Raw genomic sequence first — 27,856 nt, 5'->3', positions numbered from 1 at the left:
TGGTCATGTATTGAGAATTTCATAAAGGGGCGCCTGGGTGGCTCAGTCGTTAGCCGTCTGCCTTCGGCTCAGGTCATGGTCCCAGGGTCCTGGGATCGAGCTCCGCATCGGGCTCCCTGCTCCGCGGGAAGCCTGCCTCTCCCTCTCCCACTCCCCCTGCTTGTGTTCCCTCTCTCGCTGTCTCTCTGTGTCAAGTTAATAGTTAAATAAATCTTAAAAAAAAAAAGAATTTCATAAAATTAGGATTTTAGGGTGGATCAGGATCTTCAAAATTATGATCAGTTTTGAACACCTTCATTTCTTTTGGTGAGGTAGTTGATGCTTAGAGACGTTAAATCACTTTTCCACATAGCGCATGATTTGTCCGTGGCAGAGCCAAGACTAGAACTTCAGTTTAGAACTGAGACCAATAAATATGTGTTCTAGGAAAAAAATACTTTATCACTGACATTGTTCAGAATTGTGGGCCCTTTATCATTGTTCTTACATTACCTACAAAGTACCCCAGTATGGATGACTCCCATGGTCCTGTAATTGCTATGCTACAGGTAAACGGTAAATGAATAATGTCCATGTAAGTTCCAGTACAATACAGTAGCCCAACTGCTGCTAAGTAGATGAGATTTAGGCCAGAAGAAGAGTAAAAATGAGATGGAAAATGGGATTTGTGCACGTACCCTGCCTCTGTCACACTCCAGGTCAGCTTTTGGCTTAGCAGTTACAAGAATATCCAACTCTGAGACTGAGAGAATAAATATTTGGTTTTTTACAAGCTCATTATGTTATATATCCTAACACTATGCCAAATGTGTCCTCGGAATAGAATAATTAAAGGTCACTTTTTTAATTTGACCTCTATTGATTTATTTAATGTTTGTTATTTTGAATGTAAAAGCAGAATTTAGCTAATCAAATGATTTGGTCTGGCAGAATACTCATGGTTTTTTGTTTTGTTTTGTTTTGTTTTGTTTTATCAAATGGTTCCCAACACAGATCCTCTCCAAAGTTTACATAGTTCAGCTTCTGTACTAATTGAAACGAGAGCCTACCTAAGAGCACACAGAGAGGGCTGATTGGCTGGTGAAGAGAGAGCAGGATATATAAAAGGCAGCTGTAGAACATCTGGGAAGGTCAATGATATCATCCGTCCAGAGTCAAACCTCAGTGCTTATCAGACAGTGCGTTTTCACCATGAGTGGGTGCCCATTTTTAGGAAACAACTTTGGGTGAGTATTTACCTCTCTTTGAAGGATGGTCAGGCTCTTAGAAATGCCAACGAAGAACGCTTCAATTTCTGAATTTCAAAAGAATTCAAAATTGCCATCCTTGTTTTCTTGTTAAAAATCTCCTTTAAAATCCATTAGCGAGAGGATTTTGATCACTCATATTATTAGTTATTATGCTTTCTCAAGATCTTCTGTTTTACTTCTCCCTTATTGAATCTGTAGATGTGCTTTTAAAAAATTATCCATAGACGGCAATGAAGACGACAAATCACAAACCGGTGTGAACAGAGCCAGCAAAGGAGGACTTATCTATGGAAACTACCTGCATGTAAGTCATGGAGTGCTTAGCTTCCATGGTTAGGTGCTAAATTCTGTGAAGTGACATTTTCATGTTTTGGGTTTTTTTTTGTTTTTGTTTTTGTTTGTTTTTGTTTTTGTTTTTGTTCTTGCTTTATTCTCAGTCACCAAAAAGTTTTCTGGACGTAAAGACGCAAATGTATGCTTTTTCAACTTTTGTTAGCACAATTCAGGAGACTCCTCTATGAAAATTCACGTCTCTGACAGAGGTACGGTAGAAGCAGAGTGCAGAATCTTGAGCAGAAGAGCGTAAAAGATAAGATAAAGTGTAGATAACTGGCAGGCAATTGCACAACTTGTGTAAATAGGACATGGGCTCTAATATCCCAGCCTAGATAATTGTAAATGTATTCAGAAAAATGTACTTTTTAAATCCCTTATTGTAAAGTAGAAAAGTTGAAGACACATGTTTCCTTGAAATCATTAGTAAATGAAAGAGGGATACTACAAATGCAGTATTTGGAGATAATAAATATGGCCTGTTTGTCTTCTCTATTTTTTTAAGAAGTGAAATGTTTAGGGCCCTTGATGCTTTCATTGATGGGTGTCTAAGGATGAGCTTATAAAGAATGTTAAGATCTTCTGAGAATAGGCTCTTTGGGGAATAAAAGAGTAGAAGATAAACAGTGAGCCAAGTAAGTTACCAAGCTTTTATCATACCCATTTCAAGAGGTAGAAAGGATGCGATTTCTCACTGAGTGCAATAGTACTTGTTATGATAGAATCCTACCCAATGTAAGTTCTTCTGAAGAGAATAAAAATCATAAATTTAACTCATTCTTTATGATTAAGACTCATAATTGTTTAAAAGACATTAGTTGCTTCTGAAGAATTTGGGAATTTGGGGATTTTTTTTCGATAGTATATTCTACCTCATATTAAAATTGATAAAAAACAAGTTTTATAACTTCAAAATTAATCTTCCTTTTTTAAAATCTTTTTTTAGCTTTATTGAGATATGATTGATGTATAACATTGTGTAAATTTAAGGTATATAACATGGTAATTTGACATACTTATGTATTGCAAAATGATTACCACCATAATATTAGATAACATATGCATTGTATCACATAATTACCATTTCTTTTTTGTGGTGAGGATATTTAACACGTATTCTCTTAGCAACTTTTAAGAATATAATAGTTTATTCGCTATAATCACTATGCTATACATTAGATCCCCATAACTTATCCATCTTATAACTGTAAGTTTATACAAAATTAGTCTTTCTTTTCTTTTCTTTCTTTTCTTTCTTTTTTTTTTGTTTAAAGTTGGAAAAGGTTTTGAATGCACAGGAACTTCAAAGTGAAATAAAAGGAAATAAAATCCATGATGAACATCTATTTATCATAACTCATCAAGGTAAGGTGCACAAAAGGTTGGATAGTAACTATTCCACAGGCATGTGGAATACAGGCACAATAATGAGGAAAGCTACAATACTTTTAATTATAACATGGTGAAAGATCAAGGAATCACCTACCTTAGAAATTCTTGAGAAGATTTTGCTGCCAGATAAATTTCCATAAGGCATCCCTCTAGAATTTGTAACAGTCTTCTTTATGTTACTTCACTGCTAAGTGGATCAGGTAGGACTTTAGCTCTTTCTTAAATCCAAGGGGCCTTTCTATCTCTTGGAATTCACAAAGAATTTACAGGATAAAATGTTACTATTTTTCAACTTGGAACTTTAAAAAACTATTTTCAAGGGATACGTGGGTGGCTCAGTTGGTTGAGCGACTGACTCTTGATTTCAGCTTAGGTCATGATCTCAGGGTTGTGGGATGGAGCCCCACATCAGGCTACTTGCTGAATGGGGAGTCTGCTGGAGATTCTCTCTCTCTCTCCCTTTCTCTGCCCACTCCTGTAAAATAAATAAATAAATAAATAAATAAATGTTTTAAAAAATAAATAAAATAAAAAACTATTTTCAAGAAATAAACACTCAAATTTATTGTGACTTTACCTAATCGTATATAGATCTGCTACTAAACAGAAAAGTAAAATTTGTCTAAAGTGTGCATTTATTCTCTCCAGACTTCTTACCTCTGAGCAGTGGTTTTTAACGTAGGAATTCATGACTTCAAGAGTTTAGAAAGCCCCTGAACTCACTGAAATTGTATGCAAAATTTCACGACTATGTGTCTTAAAGAGGTCCGTGACCCCAGAATATTAATATTTACTCTAAGATTGTTGGTGCCGTAATAGTGTCCTCTGTCTGACCAGGTCCAGTGATTCATACTAGTCAGTGCCCCACTTCTAGACAGGTTTTCTTTCCCTACCAGTTCCTTGTGTCTTTTCCTCAAATGGTTGTTTGCTCCACTGACTGGTTAAAATGATCAACCCCTTAGAGTAAAAAAATAACGATGGAAAATAATTGAGTTGATGTGTTCCTCTCCTGTTTTCATGTTTACATTTTTATTGGTGATTTGGGCCAAGACAAAAATCAATAGAAAAGGAATCATGGCAGGGGAGCACAGATTTGGAATGAGAAAATGGTTTAGAATCCCATCTCCACCACTGTAAATTGTGTGACCTTGGTCAGGTTTCTTGATCAATAATTCTCTCTATTTCTCCATCTGTAAAATGGAGACAATTATTTTATCTTCTCATTCATGGAGTTCTTGTGAAGATGAGATGAGCTAATGTGCATTGAGCACTTAGCCCAAGTATAGCACAAGATAAGTATACAACAAATGGGAGCTATCATGATTTGATAGGGAGACTGTCCTTCCATCCTTCAGTTATGGCATGTGGCCAGCGGGTCATGGAAATAGCCACACAAAGTTAAACCTGAATTAAAAGATACAGAAACTTATTAGTAAACATTTGATTTGCTCTTGGTCCAAATATGAAAATTAGATCCCTAGAAGTCTCCTTAAATATAATTTCAAATTATAACTTGATTCTCTATGTAGTACAGAAACATAGACTTTACCCATACAATAGCTCCAAATAGAATGCACCAGATAGCTCCAAGGTTTTGATGACTACACTGGCTATTTCATTCATTTAGTCATAAAATAATCACCCAATGTTTATCTTATGCCAAGCACTGTGCTAGGTACTGAGGGAAGTAGATGAATATAATGAAGTTTTGGACTATTCACAAGCTTGTCCTCCCCATAATATTCCAAGCCTCCAGAAAACAAAATTTTCTCATATTCATCAGATTAGTGACTATTAATGTCTCAGTTTATAGATGGAGATGAGTATCACTTCTGCTTTCCCATACACCTCCAGCTTCCACACAGGAAGTTAGAATTAGATTATGTGCTATATCTTAAAAGACCTAGATAATTTACTTGTTGAAAGAAATCAAAATAATAATAATGAATATGAAGCATATAGATAACATGGCTGTCAGAGTAAAACATTCAATAAAAGAAGGCTATTATAACATTATCACTAATATTTGTTTATAGCATAAATATAAGGCTATATTGGTATTTATTATTTTAAAATTACATTTTATTTCTTTTTCAATGTGTTAACCATGTCTTTCATGTAATTATGGTCAAAAAGACTCCCATACCTTTTGAATTGACAATGATTTTTCTCATTGCAGCTTATGAACTCTGGTTTAAGCAAATCCTCTGGGAATTAGATTCTGTTCGAGAGATCTTTCAGAATGGCCATGTGAGTTCTTATGTCACAATATTGGATTTATACTTTTTTTGAGAATGTAGAATATTGTTAATTAGAAAAACCACCAAATGATGGAATTATTGCTTAATGGAAACATTTCAAAATCCCTTCCGAGTGGATAAGAGTGTAGTCATACTTTCCCAGGGCCTCTACTACCCTAGAGCTACACATTGCTTCCAGGTTCCTTTCAAATTTCAGTTTCAGATCCCTTGTTGAGAACTCGATTTTCTTTTTGCCCTTAAAGAAAGTTGTTATATATGGTGGTAGATTGCCAAGATAGCTAATATAGACTCTTTAACTAATAGGTACCAGAATTGTATTTCTTTCTTCTGTGTGTGTGTGTGTGTGTGTGTGTGTGTGTGTGTGTGTGTGTGTTTTCTTTAAAGATTTTATTTCTAATGAATATTTGCTATGGAAGATGGGAACAATGATGAGGAAAGTGAAACAAGAAGAGAGAGGAGGTAGGAAGAGAGTAGTAGAAGGAAGAAAAAGAGAATGCCTGGGTGGCACAGTAGGTTAAGGGTCTGCTTTCTGCTCAGGTCATGATCCCAGGGTCCTGGACTGGAGCCCTCCCCCCCAGTCAGGGTTCCCTGCTCAGTGGGGGGTCTGCTTCTCCCTCTGACTCTTCCCTTCCCCCTGCTCATGTTCTCTCTCTCTCTCTTGCTCTCACTCTCTCAAATACATAAATACATCTTTTTTTTTTTAAGATTTTATTCATTTATTTGACAGAGACAGACACAGCAAGAGAGGGAACACAAGCAGGGGGAAAGGGAGAGGGAGAAGCAGGCCTCCCGCCGAGCAGGGAACCCGATGTGGGGCTCGATCCCAGGACCCTGGGATCATGACCTGAGCCTAAGGTAGACGCTTAATGACTGAGCCACCCAGGCGCCCCTATAATTTTCTATTTTTAAAGAAAGAGAGATGATTCTGATTTTGCAGACAACCTTTGCGCACAACTTAGAGTGGCTACTAATTCAATACATACTTATGGCAAATTTTAATGCCCATGTTCCTCTTTAAAATAGAGAAAGTCAATAGGAGTACTTTGTTGTTGATAGGCTATCTTGTATCTTCTAGAAATCAGAATTCATGACTCAATGTTTCATTTCTCAACCATCAGGTCAGGGATGAAAGGAACATGCTGAAGGTTGTCACTCGGATGCACCGGGTGGCAGTGATCCTGAAACTACTGGTGCAGCAGTTTTCCGTTCTGGAAACCATGACAGCCTTGGACTTCAACGACTTCAGGTGTGGACCTGTGGCTTTGTAAGAAGGCAGTGGCGTTCGCCCTTTCTTTCCGGTGGGGTAAAAGGGGAACGTGTGTGCTGTGTAAGGAGCCTGTCCCACTACAAACACGCCAGAGTCTTAATCACAAAACATTTGAGAAGTTCGCAAAAGTATGTCCTCACTCACTTGTACATATGAACATAATGTGATCGATTAATTTCAATTCATTGTCGTGTGCCCTGTTTTTATCTAAAAAGAATTTTACACTTGATCTTAGCCAAAAGGCCAGGAAGCCATTAAAAAGAATTTTAAAGAAAACTTATCAAAATGGCTCACACGACTGACAAGATACCTGTAATTAAATTTTAAAAAATTGCAAGCTAAAAATAGAAAAGAAACAAAAGTTGACGGGAAGCCTGTCAGCAAAAGTGTCAGTTTAAGTTATGGATTGAACTATAAATGTTAGCTCTGCATTTCCAGGCAGCCAAAGCCATATGTATATTTTTTAAAAAGCTTTTTTCATACCAAAATTGGGGAAGAGATTTTCTTAAGAACATCCGGTGCATTTAATGTTGTAATAGGCAGTGTCTCCACCATGCGTGACAGTCAAGGAGAAATGTAGTAAAATTCCTTTGTGGTGGTTTTAAAAAAAAATTGAAGTCTTAAAACCAATCAGATGAAGGAAGCTTAGAAGGATCTAAGAGTTTGGGTGGTTGTGGGGTGGGAGTACTAACATTTTTTGATTGCCTATTTTGTGTGACGCAATATCTCATTTGTTTCACTGCTAATATCTCATTGTGCTCATAATGATACTAGATAGTGAGATCAATGATGATATCCAAGAGTATAAATTTTAGGAGGGATTGAATAATATCTATAAAGAATCTTTTAGCACTATAGAATGAGAAATATCACTCAATGTCCACGTGTCTTTATCTCAGGAAAAAATTAGTACACAAACACATAAACGTATATGTGTATATATGTATGTGTGTGTATGTATATACGTATGCACATGCATATATGACATTTCCCAAACTATATACACATTCCGTTTTTAAGTTGATTAATCGACAGCAACAATGATGTCTAGGGAGCTCAGTTTTCTTTCTTCGGTAAGGTCAAATCACAGATTCATGTCTAGGCAGTTTTGTGTCCCTGTTCTTGGAGATATCTAAGAGAGTAAAACTGATGACCTCTCACGATAGAAGAAACCATTACAGTGATTTACAATGTCAACCCCTCTCTTCTTTCTCTTCTCTTGCCTTCCCCCATTTATTCGCAGAGAGTACTTATCTCCAGCATCAGGCTTCCAGAGTTTGCAATTCCGACTCTTAGAAAACAAGATAGGTGTCCTTCAGAGTTTGAGGGTCCCTTACAACAGAAGACATTATCGTGATAACTTCAAAGGAGAAGATAATGAACTGCTACTTAAGTCGGAGCAGGAGAAAACACTACTGCAGCTAGTGCAGGTACACGCTCAAATATTATCTTTGAAGTCTAACTCCCCTTGTCTTGTTAATTTAGCTTCTGTTAGATTAAAATTCTAAAACTCAAGTGTTTTGTCACATTCATTGTAAATAAGAACATAAAGAATTTACAAAAATACTTAAACTTGACTAATTAAAATATTTAAACTATAAAGAACTCCCTTGAGAATTTCAGAAATATTTATATAATCAGCTATGTTAGTATTAAATAACCTCATCTTATAAAACAATTCTTTTAAACAAGCCTACTAAAAAACATTTAATTAGCTGATTTTTAAGTTGAGTGTAGTTAATTATTCAGTGAGCTTTACTTCTTTAAAATATTCCATTATTGAACAGTTCCATAAGTTGTGTATTTTTCTCAATTGAACTAAATTACTAAGAGTATAGTCCTGAGAATTTGTTCCCTTCATATCTTAATTCACTGCAGGCCTATAAAAGGTCTTGAGGGATTACTGTTTCTTCATAAGTAAATTATTAAATAAAGATTATATGGGCTTGATTTCCTTCACAAGGGTTTTTTTTTTTTTCTTTGCAAATTAAAATTTTCTTTTAGGGACTTATACTCTGCACACTAATCCCCTCGATATTGTAAATGTGGATTTAGGTTAATATATCGTACATAATGCCAAAAACAGCTCATAAAGATAAGGGGAGAAAGAATCACAAAGCTAATTTCAAAACCAAAAAATAGGTTAAATGAGAATCCACAGAGATGCATGAATTTTGTTTCACTTTTACATTAAAATTCTTGTATATGTTCACTATACTGGAATTAAAGTAAATTAAAAAAAAGTCTTGTGGTCTTTGGAAATAATTGAGTAATTAGTCGATTTCAAAGTTACAAAGTATATCATGCTCCAACCTTTAGAAGAGATCATATCTTATGCATGTAGTAATTCCCTCAGCTCCTAAGCCATAAGGTGTTTTGAAAATAAACCAGAAGACTTCATTCAAACAACATTTAGATATGTTCATAGATTTATAGAACAAAATTGGGATTTCTCTAGTAATATATTTCTTAACAAATAAAGATTAAATATTATCAATATGATTGCTTTAAAGATTAAGAAGTGAAATATAATAAATGACTATTCTTTAAATGAAGAAATTGAAGGGAAAGAGAAAATATTTTTACACAAAAAATTTATGCAATATGTTTCTCAAAATTAAGAAAATGTCCTGTTTCAAGTTCGTAGATGTTAGGCATAATGTATTTTACATAATTTAAATGTTACAATTTATTTACTTAAAAAAATAATACTTCAGGCATGGCTGGAAAGAACACCAGGTTTAGAGCCACATGGATTTAACTTCTGGGGAAAGTTTGAAAAGAACACTGTCAAGGGCCTGGAAGAAGAATTCACAAGAATTCAGGTATTTATGATGCCATAAGTAAATATAAGTTATTACCGATGAAGTATTGAGAATTTTATTTAACAAATCTCCAATTTTCTCTTAAACTTTCACTTTTCTTATGTTCTTTTTCTTTCACAAATGAGTCTGCAAGAAATAAATTACATAATTGATTTTATTTTATTTATGTACAATAAAAATTAAATTAAGAAGTTCATTATAGACAAGATTTTGGTTTTGATAAGTATATCAGATTAATAGACCTTTTTATTTCTCTTAAAAATTTCATATCATCACCAATTCTAGACAGAAGTAGGCTCACAAAAGACCAGTCAACCAAATATATTTAACCATATAATTTTCCCTGGGCTCATGTAATATTTGCAGGGCCCTTCCTATATTGGCTCTCAGTTCAAATTTCTTTCATCTTAAGAAAGATATTGTTGAGGGGCCCCTGGGTGGCTCAGTTGGTTAAGTGGCTGCCTTCGGCTCAGGTCATGATCCCAGGGTCCTGGGATCAAGCCCCCCATCAGGCTCCCTGCTCAGCGGGGAGCTTGCTTCTCCTTCTCCCTCTCTGCCTACTTGTGCTCTCTCTCTATCTCTCTTTCAAATAAATAAATACAATCTTATAAAAAAAAGAAAAATATTGTTGATTCTTCGTTTCCCATCCTCTCTTCATGACTACATTTCTTAAAAGAATTATTTCAATTCTGTATCTGGAGAGTCTGTATCAGCTAGTGCTTAAAGCAGGAAATTTGAAGTCACAATGCATGGGTTCAAGTCCCACCTTCACCTCTTAATGACTGACATTGAACTTCTGTTACTTAACCTCCCTTTGCTTCACTTTCACCTATGGTAAAATAGAAAATAAGAGTATCTGCCTTTAGGACTATTATGAACATTAAATTAGATGAATATCTGTAAGGTATTTAGAACGTGGTTAGCATATTTTTTTATCTCTCATCTAATCCCCAACCCAAACCAGTCTGTCTTCTTGTCCCGTCATTCACAGATGGCCTCCAGGTATATAAATCCAATGGCCATTTTCATTTGACTTCATTTCCTAGTGGCATTCAATAATGACTACTTATTCTTTCTTGAGTATTTTTTCCCATTGTTTTGGTACGGCGTTTTCTTCCTTTAATTCTCTGGCCGTTATTGTCTTGATTTGTCCCCTTTACGGGCTCATTTTTCTTCTCAAACAGATAAGTAGTAGGATTTCACAATGCATTGGCTTAGACCCTTTGTGTTCTCTCTCTGTACTCTCACCACATGAACTCATTTATACCCACTGTTTCAATATGTACTTATATTCATACATTGATACATTCATCTCCAGCATAGATAGCTCTTTAAATTTCAAATTAAATATTTCACACCCTACTTTATGATTTCCTCCTGGTCCTCTCAAAAACTTAATGATAAAATCAAACTTAAAAAATTTTCCTCTTCCGGGGTGCCTAGGTGGCTCAGTTGGTTGAGCGACTGCCTTCGGCTCAGGTCATGATCCTGGAGTCCCGGGATCGAGTCCTGCATCGGGCTCCCTGCTCAGCGGGGAGTCTGCTTCTCCCTTGGACCCTCCCCCCTCTCATGCTCTCGCTCTCTCTCATTCTCTCTCTCAAGTAAATAAATAAATAAATTTTTTTAAAAAAAATTTTTCCTCTTCCTTCCATGCTCATATCAACTCAGTCTTCTACAAATTGAAGAAATTTTTCCCTTACAACCATCTAGTTTGTCAAGTCTGAAATGTATAATTGATCCTTGGCACCTCCCTCTTCCTCAGTCACTTCTTCAATTTATCACCAAATCCTACCAATTTTACCTTCTAAATAGCTCTCAGGTACCTCCATTTTATCTACTGCTTTCAATCAAATGCAAACTGCTCTTGTTTTCACTTGGTCTCATAATTTCTCTCAACTATCCTACACTTTTCCCCAATATGACTCTATTCCAATTTATTTTGCATACTGCAGTTTGAGCAATCTTCTCAAAATGCAGATCTGATCACATTTTGCTTTTGCATAAAACATCTTTTTATGTCTCCTTATTGTTTTTAAAATAAAGATAAAAACTTTTAACATAGTCTTCAAGGTGATTCATGATCTCATGTGGCCCAGCCATATTGAATTTCTTTAAGATGAATTTAGTTCTTCGAATTTATCACCACAGAGTCTTTTTTATATGTTATTCTTGGGGCTTGGAATATTCTTCCCCAGGTAACTCCTTCCATTCTTCAGGTCTTGGCTCAAGGAGAACTTCTTCAGAAAGATTTCCCCCTGGGGCTCCTGGGTGGTGCAGTCTGTTGAGAGTCGGACTCTTGATTTAGGTTTGGGTTGTGATCTCAAGATCCTGGGATTGGGCTCCCTGCTCAGCAGGGAATCTGCTTGAGATTCTCTCCCTCTCTCTCTGCCCCTCCAATCGTGCTCTCTCTCTCTCTTTCTTTCTCAAAAATAAATGAATATATGTTTAAAAAAAAAAAAAGATCTCCCCCCACTCCCTGACTAGTGTAAGTTATTATGGCATTATACTGCTCCTGTTTTCTACTGTCCACCCTTGCAATGTAATGTCTAGGTGATTATTTGTTCAATGTCTTATTTCCCACCAGGTGATATACTGCATGAGATCAGGGAACTCAATTTTTGCTCACAATTTTATCTCTATCAGCTTAGTATGACATTTACTAAATAAATGAATAATTAATTGACAATAATGTGCATATAAGTTCTCACCACATGAGTGATTGTTCAGACAAACTGAAAATAATTAACTGATTTTTACTCCAGTTCAACTCAATTAATTGAGTTGTAAGTAAAGCCCATTTGTAGTAGGGCAGAAGTATAAGAATTTCCTTAAATGAGTCCATAGATATCAAATGAATAAATATCTGAGGGTGGTACATGTCTAAGAAATTATACTTACAGAATATAAGTAGAGTTAATAGTTTTTCTGACTGGAAATTCTTAACTTTTCCTTAGTGGAATTACTTTACTTCCTGTCTTAAAAAATTGCTGCCTAAAATTAGATCATTATCAGTCACTTGTAGTTATCCCCAGTTTTGCCCATCCGAGCCCATTTCTCATGATATTTATGAAAATAACATTCAAGACTAACAAATCATGTAAACTTAAAGGGTAAGACCAGTGAGTGTGAGGAAAACCCATCTCATAAGCCATAATTTCCAAGTTGTATTATTAGATGATATGGTAAATATCCAACTACACCCTTTCTGCTCCTGGTGAGTCTGTTTTTTACAAGAGATGTTTTCCAAAATAAGATTCTACGATCTCTCTTGGGGATATTAATGCGATATTTTCCCCCAAGGCTAAGGAAGAGTCAGAGGAAAAAGAGGAACAAATGGCTGAATTTCAGAAACAAAAAGAGGTGTTACTCTCCTTATTTGATGAGAAACGTCATGAACATCTCTATAGTAAAGGTGAGTATTTTATTCTAAGGGTCCATTCCCCGGGAGGTATGACTGTGAGATCAAAATATCAAAACTTACGTGGGGGAAATAAAATGAAAATTTATATTGCACTCATAGAAACAAGAACTGGGTTACTTTTATCTGTTATAGCTTTGTGTGGTACGTTTACATGCCCAATTTATCTCAAAGACATTGTAGTCAGAAGCTTTCATAATATGTGTGCGACGTGCAGGAGACCAGGAGAAACTGAGGATGGTTTTGCAATTTAGTTCACAATGTAATAGGGAGAGAAATGAAGACAAGCAGTGTAATTGGAAACAGCACAGTGATAAGGAGGAGGAGGAATAAGTATTGTGAAGGCAAGGATGGCTTTGCAGAGGAAATCAGTTTCCCAAGCAGACCAGGGAAAGCACGTATGTAGACTTTCTGGCATAATTAATGTTGGGCTATTATTTTCTGAAGTTCATTGACCAATATCATCAATACCTTCCTTATTTAACTTTTCATTTATATGTTTGACATTTTTGTGTTCATTTGTATGTGGAATTTTTATTACAAAGTACTTGTAAGTCTTTAGCAAATGAGCAGAAGTAAAAATTAATTTTTATGACATAGGTACAAGGCATAGCAGTATATGAGATTAATATGAAATGCTACAAACTTAAAGGTTGTTAGGTCTCATTTTCTTTTCTTTTTAAAGACACGTCTTTTATCCTTATTTTATTTTTTTAAAGATTATTTATTTATTTGACAGAGAGCACAAGCAGAGGGAACAGCAGAGGGAGAGGGAGAAGCAGGCCTCCCGCTGAGGCGGGAGGACCCCAGGATCATGACCTGAGCCGAAGGCAGCCGCTTAACCAACTGAGCCACCCAGGGGCCCCTAGTCTCAGTTTTCTATAAAACCTCTGTAAAGATAGCAAAATCTTGTTTTTCTGCAAATAGAGCAAAGCCTTTTAGTAGAACACACATATGAGATTTTATATAATGATTGTACTCCTTGAAGCCAAGTGATTTTAAGTAATTTTAAGTGAATTAGAAAAAATATATTTTAGTCTGAGAAGTTAAGTATTTTCTATATCAAGTTTTCCTAGCATGATACTTAAAGGTTTTGAAAATTTAAAATGCGTATATTTATATTTTAAATGCATATATATTATATAAAGTGTGCAAAATAGTGTGTATATATATTATATATATATTTGAAGTATATATATATATTAGTTTGCTTTTTGAAATCTAAGGAATAAAAAATTTAAACTAAAACATTGTTTTCTAAAAACGTATAAAACTTAATTATTTAAGGTGATGTTGCCAAATTACTATGACTGCCCTAAATTCCTCATTAAATTGAAACTCACTATGTATCTTGCAGGTGAAAGACGACTGTCATACAGAGCACTTCAGGGGGCCTTGATGATATATTTTTACAGGTAAAAGCAAATTGGAAGAGTAGAACAGAAGCTGAGGAGTGGTTACAGATCATATATCAGATATAAAGCTTATAAATTACAGCCATAGTTTTAAAAAGTCATTCGGTTTTGGAGGGAAGCTTAGAAAATAAGTGTGAAGGTTCATTAGTTTTTGTCTTTTGGATAGTAAGAGTATAACTTTATCCCTATAGTGGGTACAAATATACATATACATACCCACTAGTTAATTAAAAATCTTTTTTATTAAATTCTACAGTATATTATATGACATTAAGTGTCTTAAACGGCCAAAGTTTAATCTACCTCAGAAACTGTCAGAAAATGTCTTCTGTCATTAAACAATGTTATAGTTATTTTTGTTTTATGAAATTAAAAAAAGTGGATAAAGTGAAAACGCCTTTATAAACTGTTGTCCTCTTTATTCTGCAATTTCAAGTAAAATTGTCCTCACTGTCTAAAGTGTGCGAGGTGTCCCTTAACTCCCACTCCATGTGTATGAAGGCCTCATCTTCATGTTTCATAAATTAAATGTATCAGGACAATGGAAAGCACACTCGCAAACATTAAAAACAAAACCAAAAACAAAACCTCTGTTTATTGGACCTCTTACTTGTATTTACTTGATTTTTTTAATCTTCCTAAATTCCAGGGCGCCTGGGTGACTGAGACAGTTAAGCGTCTGCCTTCGGTTCAGGTCATGATCCCAGGGTCCTGGGATCGAGCCCTGAGTCAGTAGGGAGCCTGCTTCTCCCTCTACCCCTACCCCCAGCTCATGACCTCTCTCTCTCAACTAAATGAAATCTTCAAAAAAAATCTCAAATTCATTTCTTCAGAAACATCAACAAAATGTTTTGACTTTTTTTCCTAAAATCCTCCTCAAAGTATGCCTCTCAGGTTTATGTATCTGAAGCACAAAATGTACTGAGAGTGTTGAATGAATAGATGAAGAAAGGAAAAAAAATATGTATTAGAGGAAATAAAAAGCAGTTTTTGTTTTTGTTTTAATATCTTTGCCTAGAAGTTTTAATATCTTTTGCCTAAAAGAAGCTGGTGAATCTGAGGTAGAGTATATGTCTACCATTTTTTTTTTTTAATTTTAAAGATTTATTTATTTATTTGAGAGAGAGAGCAAGAGAGCACGTGTGCAGGCATGCATGCAGGAGTTGGGGGGAGAGGCAGGGGGAGGGGCAGAGGGAGAGAGAATCTCAAGCCTACTCCACGCTCAGTGTGGAGCCAGATGCAGGGCCTGATCTCAGGACCCTGAGATCATGACCTGAGCTGAAACCAAGAGTCCGATGCTTAACTGAAGGAGCCACCCAGGAGCCCCCGTGTCTACCTTTTAACGAGAATCGATGTTAGGCGTATTCTGGCTGGTTACTTCACATGTATTTCATGGAATATTCTAGACCCTTTACACAAATGCTATAAACTGAGTGGTAGTATCCTCATTTTTCAGATGAAGAAACTAAGGCTGAGAGAGTAATTCAGGGCTGCCACAACTCTTAAGGGGCCAAGCTGACATTTGTTTCTAGAGCCAACCGATTGTAAAACTCATGCCTTTCTGAACACACTGGATTTGCTTTAGTAGATTTCTTTTTATTATTATTTCTTCTTTAGGGAAGAGCCTAGATTCCAGGTGCCTTTTCAGTTGTTGACTTCTCTCATGGACATAGACACACTCATGACTAAATGGAGATGTAAGTCTCCCCACACCTTCTAGCACCACCACCTCAACCCCAATAATCCTTCTCCCCCATCCTGTTCCTTTACTGCTTTTCTCCATCTGTCTGCTCCCCTTCCCACTATCTTTTCTTTCCTCCTTTGGTGTGAATGAATTGTTTTTTTTTAAATCCACCCAATAATTATTCTCACCCAGAGCTATTTACCAATTATACACAGCAAGCAGAGTGCCTAGGGCCCAGATTACCTTTGGGGGCCCATGAAAATGTCTTATTTAATAATCAGAAGAAAAAATTATCTTTAGATTAAATAGAATGTCTTAATATATAACCATAACTTATTCACCCTTATGCCAATACAATTTTAAAATATAATTATATATATATGTATGTATATGTGTATGAGTATATATATATTTTTTTTTTCTTTAAGTGGAGGAAGAGATCCATGAAGGCAAAGGCGGTGAGGGCTTGTGAAAGTCATAATGAGGCCCTGCTCTTCCCCTACTGTGTTCACAGGCTAGTCCATCATTATGTTGGATGGCGTCATATGCATTTAGCCTGAACCAAGTGGGGTGCCAGGCAACCCACTGGCCTCATCTGGCTCTCACATGCAAACCTTCCATAAGGCTAAGTGATAAGGTGTGAACCTTTTCTCAGAAGCAATAATCATTACCAATCCCTTGCTTTTAGAAAATTGTGGAACTAATGGCAGAAAAATATCCATGGAGTTAATTTGTGTGTTTGCCTAGATAACCATGTGTGCATGGTGCACAGAATGCTGGGCAGCAAAGCTGGCACTGGTGGGTCCTCTGGCTATCAGTACCTGCGCTCAACAGTGAGGTAAGATGAGGGAAAGTCACCTGTTTTTCTTGCTGGAAGTCACTGATTCTTGGTTTCTGTGCATTATCTAGGAAATGTGATTTATACTTGCTCTGCTCTGAACTGCTGAAACTGGTTAGATTAAGGTATTCCTATTAGAGAGGTCATTGTAAAAATCCTTGGTTCTGGAACTTCATCATTTTGCTCCTGAGATGGAAAGGGGCAGGGTACCTGTGGTCACACGACCTGTGAGGATGTGAGGGAGTTCATCCAAGTAGGAACATTTTCAATGCATTCTGGCTCAAGTTTGGACTAGATTCAAACAGTTATTATTCATTCCACTAATGTCCTCTTGCCCGGGTGAATGACAGAGCTGAAACATAGTTTCTTACTTCCTGGTATGACTCTCTTTTATAAAAACTACTTCCATCTACTTCAGAGAGTGCCTAGAGTGTTTACAAGGAAAGGGGTCATTTATTTAGCCCTTAAAACATGCTAGAGAGATTTATAGAACATTTGTGTTCTTATTTAATGTTCCCAACAGGATAGATGGACACAGAGATAGATACATACATATGGAAATGAGGAAACCTACAAGGCCCCTGGAGAAGGGAGAATCAGCTCAAGAACAAATTAGATTTTCACAGTCTCCAAAATTCTTCATATTGTACATGGTTTTCATCCCTACTCTTACTACCAGATTGACAGTCGTAAGACACGCAGTTCATTTTTCATCCTTTTTATAAATTTTCTTTACCCTAGGAACAAACTCTAGACTAAACAGTTTATAAAATTCATTGGCTTAAATTTTCACAGTCATCACATATTTTTTCTTTCCCTGGGGATAAATTCTGTAAGCATGAAACAGTAAATGATTGTAGCACATGGACATACACATCAGTGGATGGTGGGAATAATGAACACACAAAACATTTCTAGTGTGCCATTGCCTCATGAAGTCTTCACAAAGACCTGGTCAGAGGAAAGTGTTGTAGTTTTTATTTTCCAGAGTTAGGAACCAAGACACTGAGGTTTAGAAAACTTGTCCAAGTTCACACGAGTTGCAAGTCACAGAGCAGAATTTGAACTCTCATTCGACCTCAAAGGCAAATGCTCTTCCGCTATAAAACAGCCAACAGTTAAAAACAGTTCACTAACACACATAAGAGTGATTGTAAAGGCTAAAACCACATTTATAGACATTTACTATGAATCTAAGTTGGCATTTCAATTTATTAATCCATTCATGTCAGTTACTTAACAGCTACTTTGTAGGTGGGAAATATTTTCTAATGAACTAAGAATTTTGTATGCTTAATTTTTTTATTTTGCATAACATCCTTTAAAAGTCAGAAACAAGAACACACTCTTATTTTTATGAAGGTAGCATGACAATCATAAGACTCCAGGTTTTAATCTGAACCAGCCTGATCAGGATCAATGAAACATATAATACTGTTTTATGGGCATGATCTTTGGATATGGAGTGAAAAGGAGGGGATCTTAATGCTTATATTCCTTAACTCCTTAATCTTACATATGTAATATGCACAAAATGTAATAGACAATGTATAAGGAAGCTTAATATTAAATACTAATTATGGCAAAAAATCATTATCTGAGAAATGAAATTTTTTGATGAAACATTTTAAATATTTCATATCAATAAATCTACACCATCTGTATATTTGTGTTTTTCCAGTGACAGATACAAGGTATTCGTAGATTTATTTAATCTTTCCACATATCTGGTTCCCCGACACTGGATACCGAAGATGAACCCAATTATTCACAAGTTCCTTTACACGGCTGAATACTGTGACAGCTCTTACTTCAGCAGTGATGAATCAGATTAAAATAATCTGCAAAAATCTATGAAGACATCGATTTCTCAGCCTGCATTTTTTAAATTTTTCTATGAATTTTCATGATACAAAGAGTCCTACTGTAATATATGTATATACATAGGTAAGCACTGTGGTGCTCTGACTCAATCCTGTAAATAATTTTATTGACTCATTTTTGTGATAATAGAAGACTAAACATTAAGATAGGCAATCAACTGAATTGTAACATTGTACATAGAAGATTTTCCTATTAAAAAGTCAGTGTTCCCTGATACTTACCTTAATACAACCATTTAACACAATCATTATCTTGTTTCATACTTTAATGAGCTTGTAAACTTCAGCTACTTCAAATATTTTACGCAATGAAATGTGTCATTCTGTACAAAGACTTACACAATCAAAAAATTTAAGAAATAATAAGAATTAGTCTATTTTCCATATATTGTTTTGGAAACATTGCTCATCTTTTTTGGGACTCTTGATGACCAATGACAGAAATCTACCTGAAGTTTGCCTAGAAGGGACTTGCTGGACAATTCCACCAGCTCAAACAATTGAGTGGAGCCTGGGGATGGATCCAGTTCCTGGAATATTAGATTCCTGGAAGACTTTGAGGATCCTTTGTGTCTCATCTCTTCTTTCTTGTGGGTGTTGGCTTTATTTTTCCCTGCTGTGGGCCAGCTCCTTGCTCAAGCAAGGTCCCAGCTTCCAGCAGCTCTGGACCAGAAAGTCAGAGGTGCTCTTCCCAGCTCTGGGAGGCGGTCAATGCAGGATTGAAGTTGGAAAGAGTGATAGTTCCCTCAACTGAAGAATGTTGTTTCCGAAAGAGAGGAGGAGAAAACACACTAAACAGTGATTTACTTCATTTCTAATAACAAGTATTAGATTCAGAGTTTAGATCAGACAGGAGTTTTATTCTTCTTTTTCTAGATCAGCCAGGATATTGGCAATAGTTCGTTAAATTTCTTTTATGAAGGGAATGCAAAATATTAACAAAAGAATCCAAATGCATATCAACCTTGACCTACGGTGATTATCTATAAGCAAGCAGCAAGTTCTTGATGGAACTGAACTACTCTTTGGTCTCAATTAATTTTTGTCTTACAAGGATCACGTTGTCTAGTTTGTCTCTAGACAAACAATTTCATGTAATTGCTTTTACCTATAAGGCCCTTGCATGTTTGTGTGTGTGTGTGTGTGTGTGTGTGCATGCACGTGCACATGTACAGAGTGCCTGACAGTGGCCAAGCTGAAAAATACACAGACAAGTAACATGGTGGCTAAAGGCAATGGCTTTGAAATCAGCAAACGTGGGAGCAAATTCTGGCCCTGCCATTTATTAACTATCCATTCTGGTACCAAGTCCAGTTTAAGCCCCCGGTTACTATCTGTATGATGGGGATAAAAATACTTACCTCAAAGGGGCACCTGGGTGGCTCAGTCGGTTAAGCATCTGACTTTGGCTTTGGTCATGATCTCGGAGTCCTGGGATGGAGCCCCATGCCCGGGTCTCTGCTCAACAGGGAGTCTGCTTCTCCCTCTCCCTCTGCCTTTGCCTCTGCCCCTTCCCCAGCTCGTGCCTCTCTCTGCCTCTCTTTCAAATAAAGAAATAAAATCTTAAAAAAAAATACTTGTCTCAATCTTTGCTCTTCTCATGAGGTAATGAAAAAATATGCTCATAGATGCCTTGGAATCTTAGAATAAATGCTATTTGTCAAGATTTAGGTTTTTTAACAGACTACTTGATTTGACTTAACTCTTTGTATTTTTATTTCTTGGTGTGACTAATTAGATAGTTGTAAGAGTTTTTTTCAAGGGATATATCAGTAATTCTTAATGTAAAAGTCAAAAACAGTTTGTAATGTCAGTTTCTACGCTTGCCCCCATTCCAACTTGCTTCTAGTGCTGATGATCTACTTTAAGTTATAATTCTTAAGTAAGTCACAAAGTCTGTGTAAGGTTGCCTAATTTAGTATTTGCTTTGAGATCTTTGTGAAATCACACTCAGTAACATCTTGATGATTTTTGTCATGACTCCTAATTATTATGTGAAAATTTCATTGCTTTCCCTTTAGCCTCACTGGATGAACTTCAAGGAGCTCACTATGGCTGGAGCATAGGATACGTCCATATAGAACAGCAGAGATTGAGGCAAAAAAGATAGAAAAGGGGCTTTTTCGTGAAAAGTCATTTAAAATAGTTGGAATATTATCTTTTAGGCATTGGAGAACTCCTGAATGGTTTAAAGCAGGGAAATAACATAATGTTGTCTTACAGAGATGCAAATCCAGGGGAGACATAGTAAATGGATTATAATAACATCCATCAGAATCACCTGGAGCACTTATAAAATAAAAATGTTTCGGGTGCCTGGGTGGCTCAGTCGGTTGAGTGACCGACTCTTGGTTTCAGCTCAGATCATGGTCTCATGAGTCCTGGCATCGCGCTCTGCATCAGGCTCCACACTCAGCAGGGAGTTCTCTCTCTCTCAAAAAAAATTAAAAATAAAGGGTTTCATAAGTTTTCAAGTGGCTTCTGGTCTGGGGACTATACTTTGAGAACCTCTGTATTAGGGGACATAGGGTTTAGTGACTACTGACTAGTAGAGTTGAGATATAACTGAAGAACATGCATCTATGAAAGGGGGGTAGAAACAGAGGAAAGGTAGGTGATCAAGTTATGGGTTACTAAGGTGTAGTTGACCTGATTCAATAACATTTCTTTCACTTTTATTGATTGGGTGATTACATAATGTTGATGCTGTTGATCAAAACAGAGACTCTAGAAGGTGTGAACGTTTTTTGGTTTTGTTTTGTTTTTTTTCCCCTGGAGGGAAGGGGGGACAATTTTGCAGACATTGAGGTTAAGGTGTTTAGGGAGAAAAGCAAAAATTGAATATATGGATTTGGAGCTGAGAAAATGCTTTGTGAATATAAGCACGTTAACACTGTTCACAAAATGTAGGTCATGCACTTATCAAAAGTCTTCTTCACCCAAAGTCAAACATAGGTTGTTTTATTATAAACGTCATCAAAATCCAGAACAGCTGAGAGGTATTAATCATTTTTAATTTAAAAGTCTTTAATATTTGGAAAAGAGTATCAGAAAAGCACTTATATTGTATAGAAATCAGTAGATAAATACAAGCTAGAATGACCAGCACACAGTTCCCTTTCGACATATTTGGATAATTAAAATATTAATCAGAATATCAATATTTTTCTTCCTGGAACACTTCTAAACCTGAGTCAACACGTATTCTTTTGAGATTGCTTCTGGTTGGTGTAAAACAAAGAAATACAGTGTTTTGCTTTTGATTTTCATTTTTCCCTTTCTAATAAAGGGGATGGATAAATAAAAGTCAAAAGTGAGAGGCAATATGGGATGGCCTCAATTTTTTTAGGGGTTGCTGTTACATTTAAAATTTTGGTTTTGTTAAGGTATTCTACATTAGAAAGCAACCATAAGTTTCAGAGAAGAAATGTTTACATATGCAATATTTGATAGGCTTTTCTTATATTAATCCACTGAATACATGTATTTATTGCACTTAAATTTAATGAGAAGATCAGCTCTTCCGCTCTGAGGTTCTTACACTGCTATACACCCACACATAATGACTTTTGCAAGAATAAACATTGGCATCAAGAAGCAGAACCAGGTAGAAGCCAAAGGGATGCACAAAAACGTGGTTAGTATGGGAGTCTGGGAAAAGTAAGCAGAAAAATGGGAAAACAGCCTGGGAAAGTCAGTTTGGTTGATAGCCCAGATTGATAGGAACGGGCTTTGAAAGGGCTGGTGCCTAGGAATGAAGGGAGGAACAGAAAGGTGAGATCCTGATTTGATAAATGCTTAGAGGCAAATGGAACCAAATAAATGGTTATAAAATAGAAATGGAAAGTAAGAACTGAGACTTCTTTAGCCAGGGAAGCCAAACCACCCAGAACATTTAGGAGCTTCACAGTAAAGAACAAGAGAAAGAGAGTGGGAGAATGCGTTGTTCCTCAATACAGGGAGAACAAAGGAAGAAATAAGACCCTACTGGAAGGGCGCCTGGGTGGCTCAGATGGTTAAGCGTCTGCCTTCGGCTCAGGTCATGATCCCGGGGTCCTGGGATCGAGTCCCGCATCGGGCTCCCTGCTCCTTGGGAGCCTGCTTCTCCCTCTGCTTCTCTCTCTCTCTCTGTCTCTCATGAATAAATAAAATCTTTAAAAAAAAAAAAAAAAAGACCCTACTGGAAGCCTATTGACAATGAAAATTCCCAATCAGTAATTTGTCTCTCAAGCAATGCTACTGGAGTTTTTCCTACCACCTAGTTGCCATATTGGTCCTTTAATTTCAACCGATTTCTCTTAAAAAGTGGTTTTGTCCTTTTGTTTCTTTCTATATGACCTTTCTACTGTTTGAAGGGTAAGCATCTTTTATGGAGGTAAAGCAATTGAAATTTCAAAATCCTTAAGAAATTTCATCTCCGAGGGCTGTGAATATAATTGTGAGAAGCACACCTCATTTTAGGCTGACTATTCTTGTACATAAGTGTAAGCTAAGGCCGGTGATTATATTCTACAGAGGAAAAGAAATTCTTATCCCTTCTTTAATCCTACTAGAAGTATACCATTAAAGACAAGCAAACAAAAACAACAGTCAAACCGGATAAAAGCCTCTTCAATTTGAAGAGATTCTTAAAGTGACCTTCATCCCAGAGTTAAGAAACTGTTCCACAGATCTCTCCCTGGCCATGGAGCTGATGGCCTGAAGGCGAACAACGATGAGAATGGAGTTCTTTGCTACATTTCATTATAAACCTTCATTTTTGTCTTGTCCCTTGATCTGCCCAACATATCACACAAATACAGCAGAAACAGAATCTGCAATACCTAGAGAAAAAGAAATTATTAGCGCTAGTCTATTTCTTTCAAAAAAATAATGTAATGCTTATAGCTATCTGTCAGTATAAACATGGCAACTTCAAAAACAAATATTAGAAGAGATGACTAGTATTTTTTTTCAAGAAACTGCAGAGGTACCTGGGTGGCTCAATCAGTTAAGCAACCGACTCTTGGTTTCGGCTCAGGTCATGATCTCAGGGTTGTAAGAATGAGCCCCGTGTAGGGCTCTATGCTCAGTGTGGGGTCTGCTTGTCCTTCTCCCTCCCCTTCAGCCCCTCCCCCACTTGTGCATGTTCTTTCCTTCTCTCTCTCTATAAAATAAATAAATTTTTTAAAGACATTATAGAAACACATTAATGTATCTGAAATATTTATGGCACTCATATACATTGCTTAGAGGAATACAATAATTTATAGGATTGTTTTAAATACAATTTGAAAGTTCAAACTCTAAGATTTGAACTTTAGCAAAATTTAAATAAATCACAAATGTGCTATGCTTTCTTGGCACACAAGATCATAGATCTCAATATCATGGTGAAAGCAATAAATAGTCCATTTGAAGACTGGATTTCATTGTAATTAGCTATGTCTTTAAAATCTCTTGGGGCCATGGGATGCTATCTGTGTTACACCATTGTTCATAAGAGAAATGTGATCATTATCAGGTATGTAACTTTCAGGAAATATTCATTTTCAGGAAGGATTTGGATCCCTGCTTAATTACTAACCAGGCAGGCATGAGGAGGATCCCATTGGAACACAGGTAGAAAGGAGAAATTATTTCAACTCACCCTAGTAGCTGGGGGCTAAGAAGAGGTGGTGGAGGGAGGATAGAGAGTCATAATGGAGGCAAGTATGAAGGAACGTCTGAATGATGTTCTTGCAACTCTCTTGCCAGAGCCTTGAAAAAGCCACCCTTCAGCCCAGATCCAAGTACTACCACTTTGACAGTTAGAGATAATTTAGGTTTAGTAGCAGAGGTTCAGTGAATGGCAGAGGTAATTGATCTGCAAGTTCCAACAATGGAAAAGCCCCCATGATGCTAAAAAGTAGAGGCCTGATTAGTTTGCTAGTGCTCTGGCTAGAAGATTTCTGTGATGTTCACTCTCCTTCATAAATAATTTAAGAAAAATATTTTATAGGGGTGAGAGAACAGACCACTGATTAACGCTCATGGATCCTACTTTGTGAAACCATTGGCCAGTGGTCACTAGATTGAATCAAAATATAAACTCTCAAAACTTTCTTTTTAAGGTTTTATTTATTTATTTGTCAGAGAGAGAGAGAGAGAGCACGAGCAGGGGGAGGGGCAGAAGGAGAGGGAAAGGTGGATTCCTCGCTGAGTAGGGAGTCCAATGCCGGACTCGATCCCAGTACCCTGAGATCATGACCTGAGCCGAAGGAAGATGCTTAACTGACTGAGCCACCCATGCATCCCAATTCTCAAAATTTTCTATAACTCTTTTTTTCTCAGTCTCACTCTCTGGAGAGTTATACAATTTTTAAAAAGTTGTATGTATGTTAGGAATCATTGTAATGAGAAATTAAATGATTGCTTTCAGATGCAATGTAGTTTAGGTCGAACTTGATTCATAAACTGTGCTGATTTCCTAGATCAAAAATTTTAGAATATAGGTTTACATATAGGTTTTAGAATACAATTTGAAATACTCAACCAGCTATTTTAATTTGGTTCGTGGTTAACCAAAAACAAACAGTAAAAAACCATATTTGGCTTTTGCTTCAGTCCCTCAATTCTGGTGTATGTTTTGCTTGAGTCTGTAGGTGACAAGGGGCATATTAAATCAGAAACAATTCGAATGCTCAGATTTTCATACATTTTGATACAAAGAAAACAGTGATTCTTGATATCCTTGAGCAGGTATTGTGGTGCAAATTAGGAAAATTGATTCAGTTATAAAAAATAAATGACGGAGGTGCCTGGCTGGCTCAGTCAGTGGAGCGTGTAACTCTTGATCTTAGGGTCGTGAGTTCCAGCCCCAGGATGGACGTGGAGTGGAGCCTACTTAAAAAAATAAATGAAATAAATAAATTTTGGAGAATCTCAGCCTCCTACGTTGAGTATTTATGTGGTTTTTGAAATTAACTTTGGTAAAATTAGTACTCTATCTTATCATATTTTGCACATTATATTTGTTTTCACTGCAAACCCTCTTCCTTTTCAAAATGTGAACATGTGCAATGTGTCTCTTTAAGGAACACTATTTTATTTTTATCATTTGGCTAAAGAATGAAAATTATTACTGTGAAAATGGTCTGAGTACATTGGAAGCAGACTATGGACTTAAATTATAAGCATACAGGTTTATAATTTTAATATTTTCAAAGTGTCTTCCTAGACATTTAGCCTGAAGTTTTAAACATGAATTCATGACTCACCACAAATATTGCCTCCCATTTTAACATGGGCATAGCCATCTACTCCCCATGAACTTCCCCATGAGTTCCGCACAATCCAATATGGAGTACTTCCTACAAAACATAAGATGGTAACAAACCTTGAAAAATTCGGATTTTGTTGTGAATGCATGTTTATTTCAAATTTAATTCTTGATGAGTATAGCAGCTCTGAGCAAAAGATTGAAAGTGTAATGTGATGCTGACATAAACTGGCTAAGTAAACTTGAGCTGCACTTAGTGTCACACTCCAATTAATGGAAAAATATATATTTGAATTGTGTAGCATGAAATGAAAACATACACAAAATTCCAGGGAATTGGGAAAAGGAAAAAAAAAAAGAATTTTTAGATATGTATGATAAAATAACAAGCACTTCTTTTCCCCCAACAATTATTCTAAACGTTCCAGGTAGAGAACGCACATTATTTAAACCAAGAATTATCATTATTTTAACAAGGCTGTCCTCAAAATTGATTGGGGGGACCATGACAGGGTATTTATACCTGGAAATCTACTGAAAAGTTATAAAGGTCTTAGGAGGACTTAGACATGGAAGGACCAAATTTCAGCATTTTAATGGATGGTGATCATTTGTCAGCCAGAGTTCAAGCTGGAAAGCAACCAATCAAGTCTTATCAGCACTTACCTATTTTATCAAACCCAGTTATGAGAACTGCATGATTTGCTTCTCCACTGGAGCAATGGTGCTGTATTATTCCTCCCAAATAGTCTTGCCAGCTCACTGCATCTACTACCACTACCAAGGGGCCAAAGGTAAGAAGTGCTTTTGCCATTTCATCTTCTTGGTCACTACCGAAAGAGGAAATACATGGTTAAGGAGTTGTTTTTAAGGTAGAGATATTTTACAAAAATAATCTATTTAATCTATGTATGGTTAGGAGAAGGTTTGCTTGCAATTACAGAAGACCTAAAAGATGGAAACTAGAAGTCTGAGAGACTGGGTAGTCTAGGACTGCTATGGGGCTCCAAGATATCAGGAAACCAGAATCTTTCTATATTCTTGCTCTACCACATGAGGTTTCCATTGCCCAGGTCAATTAATGGTCCAAGGTGGCTGCTGGAGCTCTCGCCATTTAACACATATTTCAGACAGCAGAAAGAAGAAAGAAGTGCTATATGCCTGGTTGAAAAGACTTCTCAAAGGTAACACACATGCTCTGCATATGTCTGTATGGATCTCACTGGCTAGCACTCAGTTCCGAGGCTATGTTTAGCTTCAAGGAAGATAGGAAATGGAGTTTCGTAGCTGGCTGGCAAAGTATCCAGCTATAATAGGGGGATTCTTTTAATAAGGGAAGTGAGAAGACTGAATGCATGGAGATATATCTCTGCCATACCATGTGAGAATCAAGAGACTGACAGATTTATGTGAATGAACGCCAAATGCGGAAATCAGAGGGGAGGGTTACACAAAAGTGGCAAATGTCATTATACAACAGAAGCAACGTTAAGATGCCAGGGGAACTAGGAAAAGATTGTGAAGCCTGTGAAAGACCCAGTTATTGCTCTCACAGATGGTCACCTACTGATAAAGTCTAATGTTACACAACATTCGGCCATCATCGATCTTGGAAGTATGTGATTAAACCATTATTTACCCTTTTAAAGGTCAGCCTTACGAGTGAAGGACACTGAAACCAAGTTACTCATATTTCAAGCCATTAAGTTAGCATTTGGTAGTTTATTGCTGCAGCAAACCATGGGTAGATTAGTAGCTCCAAAGAGTAAATAATCTATCATCATAACCTGCTGGGGATCAGTTTCTATCAAGGGGATATTTTGTCTACAGATGGGGAAAAAATTGAGTGCATAAGAGAATTTATTGAGATTGAAACTACATATTCATTCTAAACATTTATTCATATTACCTGTTAATGTGAAGATCTTTTTTGGAGATCTATAAGCAGTCAATTCTAATTTTCCTACTATAATAATAATAACTTGTATTCATTAAGATTATCCCGAGACAGGCAAAATTACAAAATTCCTATAAGGCATCATGGTGGGGT

At 36.4% G+C, this 27,856-nt stretch overlaps 2 protein-coding genes across 3 annotated transcripts in view; one reads left to right on the top strand and one right to left on the bottom strand.

Moving 5' to 3' along the window:
• Positions 1 to 1,191: 1,191 nt before the first annotated feature.
• On the top strand, positions 1,192 to 18,518 carry TDO2 (tryptophan 2,3-dioxygenase). The gene is made up of 12 exons (XM_028104378.2): positions 1,192 to 1,226; positions 1,449 to 1,554; positions 2,858 to 2,948; positions 5,155 to 5,225; positions 6,355 to 6,482; positions 7,747 to 7,933; positions 9,221 to 9,328; positions 12,629 to 12,740; positions 14,104 to 14,161; positions 15,779 to 15,858; positions 16,593 to 16,683; positions 18,365 to 18,518. Exons 1-12 carry the CDS (start codon positions 1,192 to 1,194, stop codon positions 18,516 to 18,518), a joined length of 1,221 nt encoding a protein of 406 aa, XP_027960179.2.
• Positions 18,519 to 21,559: 3,041 nt separating this feature from the next.
• CTSO (cathepsin O) overlaps positions 21,560 to 27,856 on the bottom strand; it is a 30,254-nt gene continuing 23,957 nt past the window's right edge. For both annotated transcript variants that reach the window (XM_028104439.2, XM_028104440.2), the window contains exons 6-8: positions 26,473 to 26,636; positions 25,805 to 25,897; positions 21,560 to 23,389 (exon numbers count right to left, since the gene is read on the bottom strand). In XM_028104439.2, the coding sequence (XP_027960240.1) occupies positions 23,355 to 23,389; positions 25,805 to 25,897; positions 26,473 to 26,636 (292 nt within the window). In that variant the 3' untranslated portion in view covers positions 21,560 to 23,354. The remainder of the gene's footprint in view (positions 23,390 to 25,804; positions 25,898 to 26,472; positions 26,637 to 27,856) is intronic.

The sequence above is a fragment of the Eumetopias jubatus genome, unplaced genomic scaffold (assembly GCF_037043125.1).
Source record: "Eumetopias jubatus isolate StellerSeaLion01/CBP00866 unplaced genomic scaffold, mEumJub1_p1.0 scaffold_2, whole genome shotgun sequence".
Classification (NCBI taxonomy): domain Eukaryota; kingdom Metazoa; phylum Chordata; class Mammalia; order Carnivora; family Otariidae; genus Eumetopias; species Eumetopias jubatus.
The sequence above is the reverse complement of the archived record's forward strand: the minus strand, read 5'-3'. Positions and strand labels throughout refer to the sequence as shown.

Coding starts and splice junctions, on each gene's coding strand:
- TDO2 (XM_028104378.2), top strand. CDS start 1,192: ATGAGTGGGTGCCCATTTTTAGGAAACAACTTTGG. Junction 14,162..15,778: donor TTGATGATATATTTTTACAG/GTAAAAGCAAAT, acceptor TTTCTTCTTTAG/GGAAGAGCCTAGATTCCAGG. Junction 16,684..18,364: donor TACCTGCGCTCAACAGTGAG/GTAAGATGAGGG, acceptor GTGTTTTTCCAG/TGACAGATACAAGGTATTCG.